This window comes from Pelophylax lessonae (assembly GCF_965119305.1).
Source record: "Pelophylax lessonae genome assembly, chromosome: 13".
Classification (NCBI taxonomy): Eukaryota; Metazoa; Chordata; class Amphibia; order Anura; family Ranidae; genus Pelophylax; species Pelophylax lessonae.
The window spans coordinates 93,096,682-93,117,730 of record NC_138780.1 but is presented as its reverse complement, the minus strand read 5'-3'; the positions used below and the strand labels follow the sequence as shown (position 1 = coordinate 93,117,730).

The 21,049-nt window shown below is 43.6% G+C and overlaps 1 protein-coding gene across 1 annotated transcript in view; it reads left to right on the top strand.

Moving 5' to 3' along the window:
* Nucleotides 1-21,049, top strand: part of VPS39 (VPS39 subunit of HOPS complex) — a 118,998-nt gene that overhangs the window by 16,087 nt on the left and 81,862 nt on the right. The window contains exons 9-11 of the mRNA XM_082275200.1: nt 190-310; nt 10,721-10,841; nt 12,509-12,638. Of these exons, the coding sequence (XP_082131326.1) occupies nt 190-310; nt 10,721-10,841; nt 12,509-12,638 (372 nt within the window). The remainder of the gene's footprint in view (nt 1-189; nt 311-10,720; nt 10,842-12,508; nt 12,639-21,049) is intronic.

Genomic DNA, 21,049 nt, shown 5'->3' with positions numbered 1-21,049 from the left:
AGACTTTTTGGAAGTGTTGGCAATAGACCTTGTATTTGAGACTTCTGCAAGCTTTCCTTAGTTGCTATCCAACCTAAAGTAACTGGTGAATGTTCTCAATTTTGGTAGTAACTATAGTTCATAGATATAACCTATTCTTGCCTTAGTTCTCTAAATTGCAATCTCATCCAGTGTTTTTCTGCATAACAGAGCATCAGCCTCCGTATATTATTGCTGTCTTGCCAAGATACGTGGAAGTTCGAACATTTGAACCGCGTCTGCTGGTGCAGAGTATTGAACTTCAGCGACCCCGCTTTATTTCATCTGGAGGGTGAGTGTCTGTGATTCTACAGTTATTAACTTCATGCTGCAGTGCTTACCGGCCTTGTTTAATTTTGGTTACATGATCAAAGCTGTACCTTTTTTTTAAAGTTTAGCAACCAAATCAATTTCTTATGCCGAAGTCATTAGTGTAAGATGGATTTTGGTTGGTATGGGTGCTATTATACATTTGTTACAGTAGAGTATTGTACCGTAGAGGCCATTAATTGCAGAAAGATTAGGAGTTTAAGTCACACCCTTTTATTAGCTAACCTAAATTATTAAAGATTTTTGGAATCCCTGGATCCCTCTGTCATGCTTTAAAGCCTGAAGAAGGGATTTAAGGAACTTGAAAGCTTGTACCTTTTTAATAATTTAAATGCGGTATTAAACCCAAAAGCATTTATTATTTAGCAGTTTACCAATTCTTGGATGTAATGGCTGTATTAGTTCTCTTTTTTTTGGCTTGCTATCTTCTACATTTATCTGGTGATCTCTCCAGGAAATCTGTTGTTTTTCAAAAGAAAAAGCTATCTTCCAGATGTATTTAACGCGGACATAGGTGCTTACAATGATCAGCTTTTTATTTATGTAAAACCTTTATCCCAAAAGTATGGTTCACAGTAATATCCGCGCTATGGAGAAAGCAATCTATTTCTAGATTTCTTAAAGATGGCTGCTGCCTACCTCTAAAATATAGACCAATGGTCAATATTAAATAAATGTGGAGATGATGAGGTACCTGGCACTGCCCTAATATAATTATAATTACAGGTAATATATCATATATGTGGGGTTAGTTCATATATATATACATACATAAGGTGCAGTGTATAAACCAATAAATTATGCAAGTAATCAATTAATCCAAAGAACAATATTATTGAAGTGACTTAGTGCGGTAAATCAGTGCGCATAATTTTCATAAAGTATCCGTGCGCATGTGCAACAGTGATAGATTGCACCAAATAGTGCTAGCAGTGATATCTCAAAGCAATAGTAAAAAAATAGTAAAAATGGTATAAAATTCATAAACTGCTAGTTAATATCGGTAATAAGTGAAATGTGTCAAATAATAAATAATGGACGGTATAAAAAACAGGAGTGATAAAATATTATCTGTGCGAGTGATAAAAATTAGCTGTGACAAGAAAAAAATATGTATGACATATATGGTAAAAAATATATATAGATCTCTGGCAGTAAAAAGTTCAATCGTTTGGGTGAATAAAAATTAAGTTCATATAAAGTCCATATGAAAGTGCAAATAAGGGTGGGCTATTGCTGTATTCGGCTCCGTGGGTGCTTTCCGTGGTGCTCCGGGTATAAGGGTGCCGAGTGTGGAAACAGTGCTCCCTTAGTCCCAACTCTGCCCGCACTCACCAGAAAATTTCACCCCTACAGGGGTAATCAGCGTGTAAGACCGGAATCTGTTCCCTGGTCCAGGATGGTCCCATAGGCTGATCCCTTTTCAGTAGCCGTATATACCGTATGTGTTATGCCCCTCGTGCTCATAAGCCGTGGGTCCAGGGTTCCATATAGAGGAAGGAAATCTCGTATAGTGAAGTACCGTTTTAAATAAAATCCACTTTATTTGTAAAAAACAATGTACTCACATTTTTTTAAGCAAAGGTAGGCATAGAAAAGCATAGGGACCGGACCGCAAGACCCTCTTTGGCGGTGGATAACTGATTATGAATTGTGAGCTTGTGATTAGCTTCAATTCGTTAGTTTATTCAAATCTGCTTGTACATTAACACTACCCTCCCCTCCAGAATGAAAATGCCACTCTCTGCTGCGCCCGCCTGTGCTTCATCCAGAGTGGGGGCACTCTTGTATGGAGGTGTGTTACTTGCCAGATTACCAGGTGAAAACTGGAGGGAAAAAAAAAAGCCTAAAAAAATGAATGCAGTAAGCTTCAGAATGTTTTTGGTGTTGGGTTTAACACTGCTTTAAGATGGCTTATTTATTATTTCCACTACAAATCTTTCTAGAATGTTTGGTGGAGTATACCTGTACTCTCCTTTTTAAACATCTCGTAATAGCCACATTTATTTATTTCAACACCTTATGGGAAGTTGGCTTTTGACCTCCTGTTCTCCTGCTTTCCTATCATTGAGAGCATCTATTACTATGATGAGTCAATAGGCCACACGTGAAGAAGATTGGAGTAATAGAGAGACCAAGTTTCAGTTCTGTATAAAGCCCCTTTCACACAAAAAACAGATGTTGATGATGACCGTTTGTCCGTTTTTCATCCATCCGTTAACGGATGAAAAACGGGATCAATGCATCTCTATGGAAAAACAGATGTAAATGGATGATAATTCATTTACTTTTACATCCATTTCCATCAACATCTGTTTTTTTTTAAATGAAAGCCCTATTTTCATTCGTTAAAAAAAAAAAAAACGAGGGATCGGGTGGAGAACGGACTGTCAAATGCCTTTTCGGCATCTATTGACAAGAATAGAGCTGGGGATTTTTCTCTGAGTTTTGTTTAGCAGCCCATTCTCACCCCATTGTCCCTTCCTTCCCTCCCGTGGATGAACCCAACCTGATCTGCATGGATCCAATCTGGCATCAGTTTTTTTCAACCCATTAGCTAGAACCTTCGCATATAATTTTTGTCTGCATTTAATAATGATATTGGTCTATAACTAGAGCACAGGGTTGCATATTTTCTCTCTTTAGGTATGACTTTGATGAAGGCCAGCAAGATTCCCTTCTTATCTTATATCCTTCTCCTAGTCTATTCATATAGGAGCATAGCTTTGGGTATTATTGATCTTTAAACAAAACAATATTTTTATATCTGTTTTCTTATTTTACCCTTTACCTCCTTATCTTGTATCAGTTCCTCATTTAGTCTCCATGGTGGTCTGATCCACCTCCTGGGGTGGGGGCAGGGTGCTTTGCTGGTGATGGGGGCGTGACGCTGGCGACCGCACGACCACCTGTACAAGTGGGAGGTTGTACCTAGTAGGGGCTCCTGCCAGGGCCCCCATCCAGCCTGGGTCCCTGTAAGCCTCGTGATGCCGCCATTTTGCTGTAGTCTGTACACGGCGGCCATGTTTGTGTTGTCCGGTGGTGATTTGCCATTTAAAATAGCAGGGGCCATGAGAGTGGAGCCCTGTGGGCGGTGATTTCAGCAGTGGGAGCCCCTCCTCATCCCCTGGTGCAGACCCCTTGATCCTTTCACTTCCTAATTGCCGCACGTGCAGGGCAGATTTTCCTGGCGTTTGCAGGTGCCTGTTTCTGCTGGGTAGTGAGTTTAGTGGGGTTCTCTTCCTCTCTGCTGAGGATCGCTTGTTGCTTGTGCCTCGTGACTGGGTGGTGCTGCCAGCCTGGTGGGGGTTGTCCCTTGCAGTGTTTTTTACTTTTTGTGTCACCCTGGTGACTCATGAAGTCTTTGGAGCACATGTCCCCACCTGATCCCCTCTCTGAGGCTGCAGGGCCCTTCGGCTCCCAACCATCCATCGATGCACTGACGGCGGTCCTAGAGTTCTTTTTATCCCTGGTGGAGGGGGTCTTCGGGCGATGGGCTAGCAAAAAACGCCCCCTGCCTCATCTGTCGCCTCAGATGCTAAATCTGACTCAGCCGCCGCGGACGTAGGTCACCCTGCTGGGTCTGCAACCACGTGCCCAGAATCCTCTGATAGTGCGGATGATTCCTCCACGTCTGCAACCGCCCATGAAAGGACGCTGCTGGAAGCACTCATTGAATCTGTGCATGAGACCTTGAAGATGGAGAATGCAGCTACGATGGAGGAGCAGGTTCCCTTTGGCACTCACAAGCCATCCAGAGCGGCAAAGGTGTTTCCTTTCCCCCGCCTATTTTGATAGAATTGTCACTAAAGAGTGGGGACAACCAAAGTGTCCCCGTGGTGTCCCTAAGCGCTTTACTAGGCGGTACCCCTATGAGGAGTCCCTTTATTAAGAAGTGGACTGTTCCACCGGAGGTGGACACTTCAGTTTCCGGATTGAACAAGGCAACCATGATTCCGGTTGAAGAGGATCCGGCTGACAGGAAGGCGGAGACTGTGGCCTGTAGTATGTACACTCTGGCTGATTCGGCACTGAGGCCAGGATTCACCATTGCCCTGGTGTCAGAAACCCGAGTGGGCTGAGCTTTTATGCCATGACCTGAAGGGAGAACAGTCGTTACCCCCCCCCCCCCCCCCCCCCCGCCTTTGCTAAGCTGGCGGATCAGCTGTTCTGGAACATTTTCAAGGTTTTTACTCAAACCTGTTTACAGTTCCCAGGAAGGCAAAGTGCGTCCAATCCTGAACTTCAAGGCGCTGAACTGCTTTGTGCGGGTGCAGAAGTTCCGAATGGAGTCCATTCGCATGGTGGTGGCATCCCTGTGTCGGGGATTTCCTCACTTCTATCGACATCAAGGATGCTTAACTTCACATTCCAATATGTGCAAGTCCCCTCCGCTGTGCCATGGGAGAGGAGCATTATCAGTTTTTAGCGTTTCCCTTTGGTCTCACCTCGAGGCTCCTCGGGTCTTCACAAAAGTGTTAGCCCTGGTGCTAGCTTTGCTTTGCCAAGGGGGGATTGCGGTACTGGACTACTTGAACAATATCCTGCGAGTGGAGTCTTTCTGCTCTGGTGGAAAACCCACAGATCACTCTGCGGGAGTTCGGCTGGATTGTGAATTTTCAAAAGTCTGCCCTGGTTCCGTCCACAAAGCTGGACTATCTGAGCCTGACTCTGGACTCTGCACTATGGATGCCTTAGCCAGAGTGCTTCTTCCTCTGAACAAACTCCAGAAATTGCAGGCTGCAATTAGTCTCCTGCTGGCCAATAGATCAGTGGTCCTCAGGGCCCACTAGCAGGCCAGATTTTAAGTATTACCTTGTGGAGATGCAAACTAGAATACTGCAATCACTGAGCAGCAAATGAGATCACCTGTGATGTAATTTTGTTATCTTGCAAACCTGGCCTGTTAGTGGGCCCCCCAGGACTGGAGTTGAGGACCACTGCAATAGATGGTCATCCCTCTAGACTAGACTTTCATGCGTGTTCTGGGCCTGATGGTGTCTACCTTAAAGGCGGTTCCGTTTGCACAGTTCCATACGAGGTCCCTGCAAAGGTTGATTCTGACCAAATGGGGAAAAGACTCCGCAGTCTCTGGACAATCCGATCCGGCTGAGTTGGGGAACGAAGAAGTCCCTGATATGGTGGCTTTGTTTTCTGGCGCTTCGGCTGGGCAAATTATTCCTCCCCTTGTATTGGGCAGTGGTCACCACGGATACCAGCCTGTCTAGTTGGGGAGGTGCCCTCGGCAAGCATTCTGCTCAAGGGATCTGGATGCTGGAAGAGTCCACACTACCGATCAATGTCTTGGAACTCAGTGTGATCAGACTGTGTCTAGACCATTGGACAGATCGTCTTCAGGTTTGTACAGTGTACATTCAATTGGACAATGCCATGGCTGTGGCTTTAGTCAATCACCAAGGGGGCACAAGAAGTGTCCTGGCTGCTCTGGTGGTAGCTGGCATTCGGTTTGTTGCAGCCCTCTCCTCCATACACCTTCCCGGGGAGGAAAACTTGGCAGGCGGGTTACGACAGTCGGCAGGCGTTGGATTAAGGGGAGTGGTCCTTTCATCCGAAGGGGTTTCATCAGTTGTGTCTTTGGTGGGGCACCCCCAAGGTGGATCTGTTGGGGGTCTCGGCTCAACAGAAAGGTGTAGAGGTTTGTGGGTCAATCAAGGGATCCTCTGGCGGGATGCCACAGACACGATAGTGGTCCCGTGGGGTCAGTATTGTCTGATTTACACCTTCCCGTCTCAAGCTTCTGCCAAGACTTCTACACCGAAACGAGTCCGAAGGGGTTCTGGTCATCTTAGTGGCTCTGGGCTGGCCTCTCCATGCTTGGTACGCTGATCTGGTCACCGACGTTCCTTGGAATATCCTCTCAGGGCGGATCTGCTGTCTCAAGGACCGATCTTGCATCCTGCATTACAATCACTGGCTTTGACGGCTTGGCTATTGGATGCCAGGTGCTGAAGGATAGAGGTTTATCTGAATCAGTGATTCCTACACTGTTAATCTACTTGTAGGAGGATCTACCATCGTATGTGGAAGACGTACATTGCGTGGTGTGAGTCTCTTGGTGTTAATCCTGGCTCCTTTTCGGTAGCTCGGATCTTGACCTTCCTTTAATGGGGGGGGGGGGGGGGGGTGTGTTTTAACAGAAATTTACCTTGAGTACAATCAAGGGCCAGGTGTCTGCTTTGGGGGTCTTCTTCCAATGACCTATTGCCACTCACTCCCTGGTGTGCGTACCTTTTTTCAGGGTGTCCGACAGTTGGTTCCTCCAGTGCGGGCTTTGTTGCCACCTTGGCCTCCATTTGGTGCTTTTGGTCCTCCAGAAGCCTATTTTTGAGAATGTTTGGGAGATTCCCTTGCTTACGCTGTCCTACAAGGTGGCCTTTTTGGTGGTTATCACTTCTGCATGCAGGGTGTCAAGAGTGGCGGCGTTATCCTTTCATTCACCTTACCTGGTGATTCACAGAGATAAGGTGGTTCTTCGCCCCTGTTTGTCGCTCCTTCCAAAGGTAGTCTCTGATTTTCATTTGAATGAAGACCTTGTGTTGCCTTCCCTGTGTCCCAGGCCTAAACATCTGAAGGAAATTGCCTTGAATGAAGTCTGGAGAATTAGGGTGTACCTGGCAGCTACGGAGTCTTTCAGGGTTTGTTCTCACGGATGGGCCTCGTAAAGAGTTGTCTGCTTCCTCTGCCACCATTTCCAAATGGATCAGACAGACCGTGATTCAGGCCTATTCCATCAAGGGTCAGGTTTCTACTTTCCCTTTTAAGGCTTACTAGGGCACTTCGTGCCTCCTGGGCTTTCAGGCATCACTGACACAGGTTTGCAAGGCGGCCACTGGGTCGTCAGTGCACACTTTTACAAAGTTTATAAAGTGGATGTGTTGTCATCTGCAGATGCTTCTTTTGGCTGCAAGGTTTTGCAGGCTGCTGTTGAGAGGACCTGATTCTCTTTGAGGGTGTATTTTTTTTTTTTTTTTCCAGGTGGGCTCCAGTTGTTTTGGTTGAGCTCCTGTTGCCTGGTTGGCTACTGTTTAGCCTTGGGATTTTATTTGCTGTTCCCACCTCTCATGTTGAAAATTGCTTTGAAAATTGCTTTAAAGAGTCCCAACAGTTATGAAGATCCAGAGCCCTGTCCAATGAACGAAAGAGAAAATTAGGTTTTTGACTTGCCGTGAAATTCATTTCTCTGATGTTCATTGACGAACAAAGCACCCACCCCTCTGTGGAGTTGTTATTCTTCTGACACTGCTTGTAATTAAACTAAGTGCCTATAGCAGAGAGAGGGAGTATACTCCCTGGAACTGCCCATGGGCATAGCCAGACTTTTTCTGCCTAGTGTCCTACACCTGTAGGGGGCAGTATAACCCAATGGTTATGAAGATCTGAAGCTGCGTCCGTCAATGAACATCAGAGAAATGGTTTTACGGTAAGTCATCCCATTTTCTCCATTTGCGACTTATTCCTTTTTGGTTAATGTTTCTTAAGTGTCACATTCTTTTTGAGAACTAGTTGCCTCAGATGAAAGTGGGGTCTTTCTTTCCCCATATCCGACCATCCAGGTATATCTGGGATAGGTAGATCAAATTTTTTACAAAATTCTTGTATCTCTTCCAGGAATCTTAGGTTTGCTAAACAGCCATCTTTCCATCCTACAAGGCAGGGATACCCCAACTATACTAAATGTGATGTGCACGCATTTGTTCAAGTAGTGATTTCAGGCGCCTCCTTTCTGCTAATGTTTTTGGCGCTAAATTAGCAAATTTTTGGAGAGTAGCTTTTTCTTATTTTAATGATGGTGCACCCCTCAGTTTTTCCCAAAGTTGTGCCTTTTCTGTATAGTGATGAAATCTCACTACACTGTCCCTCTAGGGGCTTCCATTGCCACGCATTGCTGTCTTCTGATCCTGTGCACTCTATCTTCAGTGTCATTTTATATCTGTTAAATTTTCCATTATATCTGTTCAATCCTCAGCCTGTGTTGTTTCTACCATTTCTGATTTTGTGGGCAATTGGGCTAAACCTCTCTTCCTCCGTGTTTTAAAAGTCATTATCGATCTCTAAGTTGATTATCGATTAAGGGTGCTTGTCCCCATTGATTGCCTATTTTGCTAATTTTTATTATTTCCTATCGCCCGTTTCACACGTTCTCCTAGTTGTTTTTCCGTGGTCGACTTTTTTCTGTGTTCCCTTCATAGGTCATGCATATTTTATTTATTTTTTTGTGTACCAGGACTTGCGCTTATTTTGGGGGATTTTACCACCCCACCCCACTTCACTTCGCTGGTTTACCCTTCAATTTAGATCTTCCTTTAGTCTTGTTTATACCCTTCAGGTTTCTCTAATAGGTATCCAGCCCAAAAAAGTCTCTCCTCCAGCTGCACACTTCTCCCTTTTTAACTTCTCTGACCGTTTTGTTCCAGTCAATTTAGCCCTTGCTTCTATTTGCCCCTGCCAACCCTCTTACTTTTCAGGGGTGCTCTTTTAAATTGGTAGGCAGTTCAATTCATTAAGTATTGTATCCCAAATGTCCAAAAACAGGGACTCCCCATTCCAGCAGAAGGGGGATAGTTTTTCGTTATCTTTCTCCTCCTGAGATACCGGGGAACAGGGATGGTCTTCCCCATTTTGTGCTGCTGCTGGTATTGGAACTGTGGGGCTTAAACCAGTGTGGCTGGTCTTCGATCCCTTTTACCGGGCTCCTTCTTTCCACCAGTTGTAAGCTTGTACCGGTTGTAACCTGTCAGGGCTGTTTTTCCCCCACACCTTCTGCTCAGCCGAGCCTCAACCTCTGGATCCCACCCACTCTATCCACTCCCACTTCGGCTCAGATCAGCATCCCTCGTTCCCAGTCCTCAGGTTTTCCCACTCAGGTATGCCACCATGCAGCTTTCTGCTTACAGGGACCGACCGCTTCTTCCCCTGTCCTCCTGTTCATCCCTCCCGCTGGAATCCAACTGCAGGCCACCTCTTGCATCCACAACGAGGTCTCACAGGGTGGCTCTCGGGGTAAGGAATCAATCCCATTTCTTGTCCATGAACGGGTCTCCTGGCATTCCTAGAGGCGCTCTATGTCTGCGTCATGTTCAGGCTCCACCCTTCAGCTTTGGATTTATGTTTTGTAGCTATTGAGGAATTTTTTTAAATGAGAACTTTTTGTGCCTGGACTTCAGCTGTCAGCCAGTATGCAAAAAAATTCTTACATCGAGGCAAATGAGCTGTATGGATAAATGTAAAAACATGTGTTCTAAACAGATTCTGTATATAGGATCTCCTAATGTGGGATTTTGTAGGGCAACAAGTAGTAACAAAATGGTTCAAAATGTATAAATTTTTAATTTACAAAATGACAATACATTACATAGGTTACATAAAATGACATAACATAGCATAGCTGTTTGACAAATGGTATTTTTGTGGGAGCATAACCTTAAAACAAGTATGGTAACAAGGCTGTGAGCCCTCAAATCAACTGTAATGATAGAGATGAGGATCCACAGTGCAATAGTTCAATAGAAAGACGTAATCTAACTTAGCAGTTTGTCAAATACAATATAGTTCTAAGAGCGTAACCTCAAATCAACTGTGATGACAGAGATCAGAACCACTCGGGAACCCAACTAGTTTCGAAAGATCATATATTTTTCTTCTTCAGGGGTATAAGGTTACACAGAACAGTCTTTCTGTTGTATAGTGAGAAGATATACTGCAATTAGACATGCACATAATTTACATCCAATACACTTCTTATACCTATTTACACTAACCTGCTCTGCTTTCACAACAATCAAAGAGCCACCGCATAATTTTAAAACATAGGCGCGTGATCTTTTGCTCTTGCCCATCGCCTCAAAGGCCGTACCAAAGGGAAACCGCCAAAGTGTTTAGGTTTGACCTCCATATTATCAGGTTTTGGTAAACCCTAAAGGAAAAAAATCTAAAGAAACTTGTATAGTGTGTATCCAGCCTAAAACTAAGTCAGCATTGTATGCTATTGCATGGTAATATATTTGTGATAAAAAAAAAAAATATTCCTTTATTGATAAACGGGGAGATATAGATAGCAATGTTTGTTTAATTTTTGTTAAATTAGTTACTGTATTTTCTGGCGTATAAGACTACTTTTGAACCTCAAAAGAATTCCCCAAAAATGGGGGGGTCGTCTTATACGCCGAGTATAATATCTCCAAGTTAACCTAAGTATAAGTATTACTGGTAGAAGAAAATTAGGGGCAGTCGTCTTATACGCCCAGCCGTCTTATATGCCGGAAAATACGGTATGTATGGTTTTAAGAAACGTTTACTTGCAGGCTATTCAAAATGCAGCATTTTTCCAATTAATTTTTTTTTCTCTCTTTAGACCAAACATTGTATATGTGGCTAGCAACCACTTTGTCTGGAGATTGGTCCCTGTTTCAATTGCTACACAGATACAGCAGTTACTCCAGGATAAGCAATTTGAGCTTGCACTTCAGCTAGCAGTAAGTAGCTAAGAGGGTGCTATTATGGGTTTATTAAGCCCTTAAAGTGGAACTAAACCCATTATTTAACAGTTTAAAAACACAATTCTATTCCCAGCATGGAATGTAACGGTCACATTGATTGTGCTCTCAACCAAACTGTCAAACTATCAAATGACTAGTCTTATAACTGATCACATGTGCAGCATCATGGCATTTGAAGATCAGCGGTAATGATTGCCTTTTCTTTGGCTGAAAGCAATAGGAGTGTTTATTTCCGCTTTAAGAATGAAGTTTCAAACAAATCTTACTGATGTTTTAAAACAATTTTGCAATTTCTGCTTGCGGTAATACAACTGCGCACATCTTTCCAGTGACTTGTTTGACTCCATGTTATACTGTTGTGTGTTTGTTTGTTTATTTTTTTCAGGCCTTTTTTAGACCTTCATTTGGTGGGAAATGTTAATATAGGTTTCCCGATTTAATAGAATTTTTATTTTTTTTTTGACAAACCTAAAAATAGTGATTTCCCACCCGCAGCATTTGTGGTAAGTGGCAGTGAAATTTAACTAAAACTCACTCCTAGTGAACTAGGGCTAAAAGATGACAAATCACCCTGTTCAGGTTCACTTTAAAGTAGAGCTGTGGTTACACCTAATATTTTTGTGGTAACAGTGCTTTGCTGTACCTGTTGGTGCTTGCACACCCTGGGTAGTGGACATGCAACCCGTTTAGTATCTCACACTTCTCAACTCTCTAGCACACATGAGATTTAGCTGCTGGAATGACATAGCTATGACAAGGGACATTGTATCTTGGGTGTTGGAGGTGTTTTCAGTAAAGTAATATTGGAGGACATGTGGGCAATTCTCAGAATATCCAGTCTAAGAATGAGGGTCGATACTGTGCACCACAGTGGGACTCAACGGGAAGTTGAGCAGCAATGTTTTTCAAACTATCTACAAACATGCTCAAAAATGTAGGTTTTCAGCTGCATTTACCTTTTTTTAAATTGAACAAAAAAAAAAAAAAAATTGGTAAATTACATTTTACATTTATTTTTAAAGTTGTAAATCTCAGACATGAAGTTTGAACAAAACACAAATTTCTATAGTGTTTTCTTGCCTCTCTCCAAATCACCAAGTGTAATTTCTCTGCTGTCTAGTTCCTCTGCTTACTGCAGGAGTCACATCTGATAAGTTTTCCTGACCCCAAGAGGTAAAAAGGTGGTGGGAGAGGGAGCTCCAGCACACAGTCTTTGATAGACAGCCACAGCTCTGTTCCTGTGTGATGGGGATGTCTCCTTTCCCTCCAATTCACTCTCAGAGCTCTTGTAAAGTGTGTAACTGCAGCTCTCTGTTCCCTGCTTTGTGAGTCTGTTAAAAATCGTTATCTCGAGTTTTACAAGGATCTGCAGAACAAATGACTTTTGGGGGTTTGAGGATTTGTTTCACCTCTGTATCACCTGAGGCCAGTTACTTCACTGGGTATATGTAAGGGTTTACAACCACATTTAACATGTCAACTTGCAATGAAAATTGTTGTTTCATGTGTTTTTGTTTTACTGTTCCATTTAAACTCTAGTAGCCAGTTTTCAGCCTACTTGTATTTGTGCCCTGCAAGTATTCAATTAAAGCATACAGAATATTTGGAGATTTATAGATGAGACTAATTTTGTTTCATTTCAGAGGATGAAAGATGATGCAAATGGTGAGAAGCGACAGCAGATCCATCACATTCAGAACCTCTATGCCTTCAACCTATTTTGCCAGAAGCGCTTTGATGATTCTATGCAAGTGTTTGCCAAACTTGGCACTGGTAAGAGGGCACTTGACACACTGACACCTACTTTGTATTATGTTGAAGTTTTTTATCATGTTTTATTATGTAGTTTCTAAATGTCTTCTAATGTAAATGTAGTCTCTTGTGAGCCTGCTTCTGCGATCTTCATATACCCACATCCACACTAAAATGCTATGAAAGTGCTTGTACTAAAAAGAAACAAAAGCATGCTTCCATGTGCAGCATTTTTTAATAGTTGCAAACAAGGCTGTGAATTAGGGATTTAGAACTTAAAGTGGAAGTTTAAGCAAAAACCCACTCTAATCCTAAACTATGCCACATTCTAAGACTAATCCTATCTAGCCCTCTAAAGCAAAAATCGCTTTACTTAACTGTTTTGCAGCCAATCCGATCCAGTCAACAAAGAAGTGCTCACTAACACAGATTTAGACAGATTTGTGAACAAGATTTGAGAGAAATGGGCCTTTTGTGTATATAGAAAAAGTCTTAGATCTTTGAGTTCAGCTCATGAAAAATGGGGGCAAAAACAAGTGTTGCGTTTTATAATTTTGTTCAGTGTATATTGGTGTCTGTATAGCATTTGTCTTTGCACATTCTGCACTTAGAGCACTTTTTGAATATTCTAATACTGTTTACATGTATACTGATACTAAGAGTTACAGTCAGGTTGAAAAAGGGCACAAGCCCATCTGGCTCAACCAGTGAAAAATCCAGTAATGAAAACACAACCATACAATCCCATATATACAATCCTATACCTGCAGTTAATCCAGAGGAAGACGACAGCAGGGGAAAAAATTCCTTACTGATCCCCCGAGAGGTAATCTGATATTCCCTGGATCAACTTTACCTATAAATATTATTCGTACCAAGTTATATTCTGTACACCTAGGCAAGAATCCAGGCCTTTTTTAAAGACCTCTACTGAGCTGGCCAGAACCACCTCTGGAGGGAGTCTATTCCACGTTTTCACAGCTCTTACTGTGAAGAAACCTTTCCGTATTTGGAGACTAAAATCTCTTTTCCTCTAGACTTAGAGTGCCCCCTTGTCCTCTGTGATGACCTTAAAGTGAATAACTCAACACCAAGTTCACTATATTGAACCTCTTATGTATTTAAACAGGTTGATCATATCCCCCCTTATTACCCTCCTCCTCAAGAGCCTAAATTAAATTCCTTAAATCTTTCCTCATGGCTGAGCTCCTCCATGCCTCTTATCAGTTTAGTTGCCATTCTCTGCACTGTCTCTAGTTCCCCAATATCCTTTTGAGACTTGGTGCCCATAACTGAACGGCATATTCTAGACGAGGTCTTACTAATGATTCATACAGGGGCAAAATGATCTCTCTCTCGATGGCTCTCTCGATCTCCCGCAGCTTGGCATTGCATGCTATGTTTAAGCTTATGATCTACCAGATCCTTCGCCACTATGGATTCCCCCAGTTTTACTCCCTCTAGTATGTATGATGCATGCATATTCTTATCCCCCAAGTGCATAACTTTACATTTATCAACATTAAACCTCATTTGCCACATAGTTGCCCAATGAAACAGTGCATTGAGGTTGGCTTGTAAATTGGAGACATCCTGTAAAGAAGTTATTCCACTGCAAAGCTTGGTGTCATCTGCAAAGACTGAAATGTTACTTTTAATCCCAGACCCCATATTGTTTATAAAGATATTAAAAAGTAAGGGTCCCAACACTGAACCGTGGGGTACACCACTGATAACCTTAGACCATTTAGAGTAAGAATCATTAACCACTACTCTCAGAATTCTATCTTTAAGCCAGTTTTCTATTCATTTACAAACAGATCTTTCCAAGCCTGTAGACTTTACCTTACACATTAGCTGTGTGTGGGGAACTGTGTCAAATGCTTTTGCAAAATCCAAGTATACTAACGTCCACAGCCACCCCTCTGTCCAAGGTTTTACTTGCCTCCTCATAAAAAGAAACCAGATTTGTTTTTGACAACTTCTGTCTTTCGTTAATCCATGCTGTCTGTTGCCTAAAACATTTTTTTTTTCCCAGCAAGAAATCATCTATTTGGTCTTTTATTAAACTCTCCGATATCTTCCCAACTATAGAAGTTAAACTAATAGGTCTATAGTTACTAGCAAAGACTTTTATCTCTTTTTAAATATAGACACTACATTGGCCCTACGCCAATTCAGTAAATTTTGCCTTCTCTTTGTCCTCAGTCATCCACTCCAGATTGTTTTGTAAAGGGCCTACATGTTCTGACCTAACCTTTTTACTAATAATATATTTGAAGAATTTTGAGCTTTGTCCTATCTTTTGCAATCTGTTGTTCATTTTGAATTTTTGCGTCCTTGATTTCCTTTTTACATATTCTGTTATATTCTTTGTAACAATTTAACAATGATAGTGTTCCTTTTTATTTTTATATTTTTTTTAAAAGCTATTTTCCTAAAGTTAAGTGTTTTTATATTTCCTGTATGCGTTTTTTTTGTTGCTTACAGCTAACCTTAAATGAAATCATATTATGGTCACTGCTACCAAGATGTTCATTTATATTAACGTTAGTAAAAAGCTCTGCATGGTTTGAGATTACCAGGTCCAGCAGAGCATCATTTCTAGTCGGGCCCTCAAGCTGCACAATAAATTGTCTTGTTAATAGGTTTATACTTTTTTGCCCTTTAACTGTTCCAGCAGTGCCATTACTCCAGTCAATGTCTGGGTATTTAAAATCCCCCATTATCACTGTCCCAGCCCTTGCAGCCCTTTCTGTGTGCAAGAATCGGAGTCTCCACCTCCTCATTAATACTGGGAGGTCTTTAACAAACTGCAATGATGATCTTTGTATTACGCACACCCATATACATTTCCACCCATACTGCTTCAGACTCATCACAATCTCCATCAACTAGGTCCTCTTTCACACTCACTTTTGAGATCACCTCTCACATAGAGACAGACAACGCCACCCCTATGTTTTTATCCTGTCTTTCCAAAAGCGAGCATAGCCAGGAATATTAATAGCCCAGTCATGTGAAGAATGAAGCCAAGATTCGGCAATACCAAGTAAGTCCTAGTTCTTCTTGTGCACCAGAGCTTCCAACTCGCCTATTTTGCTTTGCAAACTTCTGGCATTGGTAAACAAACACTTAGTTCATTGTCACATTTTGCACACTTATGTTGCAAATTTTTTAGTTTGGTACAAATAGTACCACTTCCAATGGTTGTTTGTAACATGGGAACCTTCTTATCCTCTGCCATAGCTCTCCCACTATTTCACTCACCAATTGGGGTTGACCCCTGTCTGACCCATTATAATCTAATTCACCCTCCCCCCCTCAATCCTAGTTTAAATACCCCTCCAGCCTTCCCATAAACCTCTCCCCCAGCACAACAGACCCCTTCCATTTTAGGTGTAAATAATCTTTAGCATGTAGGTTAAACCCCAATGAAAAGTATACCCAGTGCTCTAAAAAACCCAAATCCCTCTTTACACCACGTCTTTAGCCATGCATTCAGCTCTGTAATCTCCCCCTCTTTCTTGTGCTGCGCTCGGCACAGGCAATATTTCAGAGAATATCACCTTGGGGGTCCTTCTCCAACTTGCAGCCTAGTTCGTTAAATTGGAACTTAAGGGGCCTTCACCTTCCATATTCTCTCATTAGTTCCAATGTGGACCAAGACAGCAGGATCATGCCGAGCCCCTCCTAGTAATTTATCAACCCGGTTCACCACATGCCGAACCCTGCCACCAGGTATTTGGTTGAGGCTATCCTGGCGACAAATTATTCTGTCAATCTTTCTGATCATAGAATCCCATCAACTGTCTAGGGCTACCTGCACTACCCTCACTACTCTTACTAGATGGGCTGCTCTCTCGGCTGTTAGGGATAGCAGTGACATCTAGGGCTGCCACCTCCTGAGCTTGTCACCCCCACATCTTCACCCAATGTGGCAAATCTGTTTGGTTGCTCAAACCCAGGGCTGGCCTTCTTTTTTCTATGAGCCCCTACTACTCACTCTGACTGTATTAACCCATCTTCCTACCTGATAATCCTGACTTACCTCTCCACCCTCCCCATTAACCCCACTAGCCACCTGCTCAATGAGCAGTGGACCCCTTTCAATGTTGTCAGTTCTGCCCATTGTTGCAATTCGCTACACTCTTATGTGAGCTTCCAGAAGGGCAACTTGCTCACATCTGTCGCAGAGGTAGCCATCCTGGAGCGGTTGCTCCGTTATTGTATACAAGTGGCACACTGTGCGCTGCACAAAACATTCAATCTTGCTAGCACACATTTTCCCGGTTACAACAATATTACAACTAATATAAATATTCAGATGTTGCTTACAGGTCTAAAGACTCCTGTTATAATCCCCTGTTTTAAATTCTGGTTTTTAACCCCCCACTAAGTCAGGTTCCACTTGGTCAGGGTTCCAGCAATCAAAAAGGTGGCATACATAGAAATGAGTCCTACAGAAAGTTATATGGGACCCGAAGCACCTGTGACAAATTAACCACTCCCCTTAATTAGTAGTCTGAAAGAAGGAAAGAAAGCCAACAAAAAAAAAGGATATTTAAAAAGTGACAGCAAAGGTGTAAAAAAAAGAACTACAAGGCAAGACCCCCTAAAAAACACCTAAAAATGCAAATGCAACAATCACCAGCAGTCAAAAGCAAAACTGTTGATCACATTCTACTCAAATTTCCCACTCTTCAGCCTCCAAACAGATAATCTGGCAAGCTGATTTTATACACACAGATATATTTAGATTTGCTGTTTTTATTAACATGTTTGCACTTTATTCATTTTTTGCACTTCATGTAATATTATTTTACACATATGAGGAATGCTAATTAATTTAGCACAGTGGTTCTTAACCTTGTTGGAGGTACTGAACCCCACCAGCTTCATATGCGCATTCACCGAACCCTTCTTAATTGGAAAAATAAAATATGACTTTATGAGTCTAGTCTCGGGAGGGGATCTGCCAGAAAATAAGGTGTTGTTTAAAGAACTGAATTAAACGTATCATACAAAGTAAAATGTACAGAGGTCAGTAGGATGTAGGGCAGCGTACAGAGGTCAGTAGGCTGTAGGGCAGTGTGCAGAGGTCAGTAGTATGTAGGGCAGCGTACAGAGGTCAGTAGGCTGTAGGGCAGTGTGCAGTAGTGAGTAGTTTGTAGGGAAGTGTGCAGTGGTCAGTAGTTTGTAGGGTAGTGTACAGTGCTCAGTAGTTTGTAGGGTAGTGTACAGTGCTCAGTAGTTTGTAGGGCAGTGTAGCAAGGTCAGTAGCATGTAGGGCAGTGTATAGGGGTCTGTAGTTTTTAGGGCGGTGTAGAAAGGTCAGTAGCATGTAGGGCAGCGTATACGGGTCAGTTGATTGTAGGGAAGGATAGAGTGGTCAGTAGGCTGTAGAATGGTGTACAGAGAATAGGGCAGAGGACAGGAGTTGACAGGACAGAGTATAGGACAGTGTACAGGGATCAGCAGTAAAGCCACACACCAGGGGGCTGGGAGGGTACACACCAGGGGAGGGTCAGGAGGGCACACACTGGGGGGGGGGGTCAGGAGGGCACACACCAGGGGGGTATGAGGGCACACACCAGGGGGTTGGAAGGGCATACACTGGGGGGAGGGTCAGGAGGACACACACTGTGGGGGAGGGTAGTGAGGGCACACACCAGTGGAGAGTCAGGAGGCCACACATCAGTGGTTGGGAGGGCACACACTGGGGGAGCCAGGAGGGAACACACTGGGGGGGGGGGGTTGGGAAGGCATACCATGGAGTATCAGGAGGGCACACACTGAGGGGGGTGGGAAGGCATACCATGGAGTATCAGGAGGGCACAACCTGGGGGGGGGGGTGGGAAGGCATACCATGGAGTATCAGGAGGGCACACACTGAGGGGGGTGGGAAGGCATACCATGGAGTATCAGGAGGGCACACACTGGGGGGGGGTGGGAAGGCATACCATGGAGTATCAGGAGGGCACACACTGGCAGGGGGGGTGGGAGGGCATACCATGGGGTGTCAGGAGGGCACACTGGGGTGGGGTTGGGAGGGCATACCATGGGGTGTCAGGGGGGCACACACTTGGGGGGGTTGGGAGGGCATACCCTGGGGTGTCAGGAGGGCACACACTGGGGTGGGGGGTTGGGAGGGCATACCCTGGGGTGTCAGGAGGGCACACACTGGGGTGGGGGGTTGGGAGGGCATACCATGGGGTGTCAGGAGGGCACACACTGGGGGGAGGTGTTGGGAGGGCATACCATGGGGTATCAGGAGGGCACACACTGGGGGGTTGGGAGGACATACCATGGGGTGTCAGGGGGGCACCCACTGGGGGGTTCATACCATGGGGTGTCAGGAGGACACACACTGGGGGGAGGTGTTGGGAGGGCATACCATGGGGTATCAGGAGGGCACACACCAGGGGGCATTCACAATGCTTATTGAGCTAAATGAAAAGGAGATGCATTTCCATTTGTCAGCTAACAGCACCTCTATGCTAAGCTGCAGTAACTCAGCAGACTTAGCATAGAGGTGCTTGCAAACTAATCCACCATGTACAGCTAGCTGAGCCTACCTCCAGGAACATTCACTCGGCTCCCTCTGCTCAGCTGCTCACACTTTCCTCTTCCAGGCGGGCGCAATCTCCGTGGTCAGGTACATCCACATCCCGCCCACTCAAGCAGCAAGCAGCCTGCAGGAGATAGGCTGGAAACCTGCTGGGGGAGGTACAGGGGCAGAGCGTCAAGTGTCTATGTGTAATGGCTGTGAGTCCTCCCGACCGCAGCTCTGATTTGGGGGGGTTGGCCTCACAATCAGTAATATTTTCTCGGGGGGAGCAATTGCCCTGTTGCCCCCCCGCCGAACCCCTGAGACTGACTCACCGAACCCCTGGGGTTCGATCGAACCCAGGTTAAGAACCACTGATTTAGCATATACAGTGCACTTTTTGTTTTTGTTTTTGTTTTTTTTTTTTTGTTTTTTTTTTTTTTTTCTTTGAGGATTACACATATAAAAGAGGCAGCACCACCTATACCTCTCCCCTACACATACATGGCTACTATACCTCTCCCACTACACATACATGGCTACTAAGCCGACGCTGACAGCTCAGTTTGGGACCGGGTAAGTACAGCCTTATTGCTTTACAGGGCTAGATAGATTAGTCTTAGAATGTGGCATAGAATTCGTTTTTGCCTAAGCTTCCACTTTAAAAACTGAACTCTAGACAGATGTACACAAATTAATGCAGCTCTGTATTCAACACATTATCACATTTTTAAACCTTATATTTGACCTGGTTTCACCCTCGTACAGTCCCTGTATAGAAGGGCTGGAGTCTGAATGGTAGAAGCAAATAAGGAGTAAATCCGTTCATGTGCTGACATGAATCATGTCAACAGGAAAAGAGTGTCAGATGAATTCATCACTGTGCTGAATCTCCTTTTTAGTGAATAGTAACAGGCTGGGGAATATCCAGGATGACCTGGGCTTAAAGTGGTTTTATGCAGTCAGGTAACAAACCTTTTTAGTGAATAGTAACAGGCTGGGGAATATCCAGGATGACCTGGGCTTAAAGTGGTTTTATGCAGTCAGGTAACAAACCTCCTGCATCCCCCCCCCCCACAGCCCCCCTTAAATACATACCTGAGCCCAATCTCAATCCAGCGATGTGCACCAGAACAGAGGTTCTCTCCCTCGTCATTGACTCAGAGCTTTTGGCTCCTGCTTCTGTCAATCCCAGCCAGTGACAAGGGAGAGGGGGTGCAGGGGTCGGGAGCAAGCACGCACATGTGCCCCCATTGGAAACGGGGGGGCCTTCCTTACTCCCCAAGGTCAGTGAGAGAGAAAAAAATATATAAATAAAGTTTTGCCCATGGTTCTACTCTAAAGCACTTTTGCATGGTGAAGTAAATTCTGAAAACATGACCTGTTGGGGTACTTGAAGACTGGGGTTGGAAACCACTAATGTATTCTATGCTATGGAAGTTCAGATTGTGTATTTTTTTTGTTGATTTTTCATACTAAGATGATGCTAAAAAAAAAAAAAAATTCCGTACCTCAGTTGACTCTCTCACAGTTCCCTTCAACCCAAGTAGGTATGCTTGCTACAAAGATTAGATTAGAGCTCTAGATGTTTGCACAGTGGCAGGTGTATTGGTTTGGAATTTTTCTCTCCCACCGTGTGTTTACCTGGGCACTGATTTATGGGATATAAAATGTGATAAACCTTTCTACCTGTGTAACATCTCCAAACATTTTGAAGTTTTGGTTGACTTTGAATGTGTAAACTTAAAGGTTTTTTTTTTTTTTTTTTGCCATCTTTTGTATGTATGGCAGTGTCAGTGTTTTCAAACCGGTGTATTACCTACCGATCTTGCCTATAATATCTAAAAAATTAAAAATAAATAAATAAAAAGTAATCAGATGT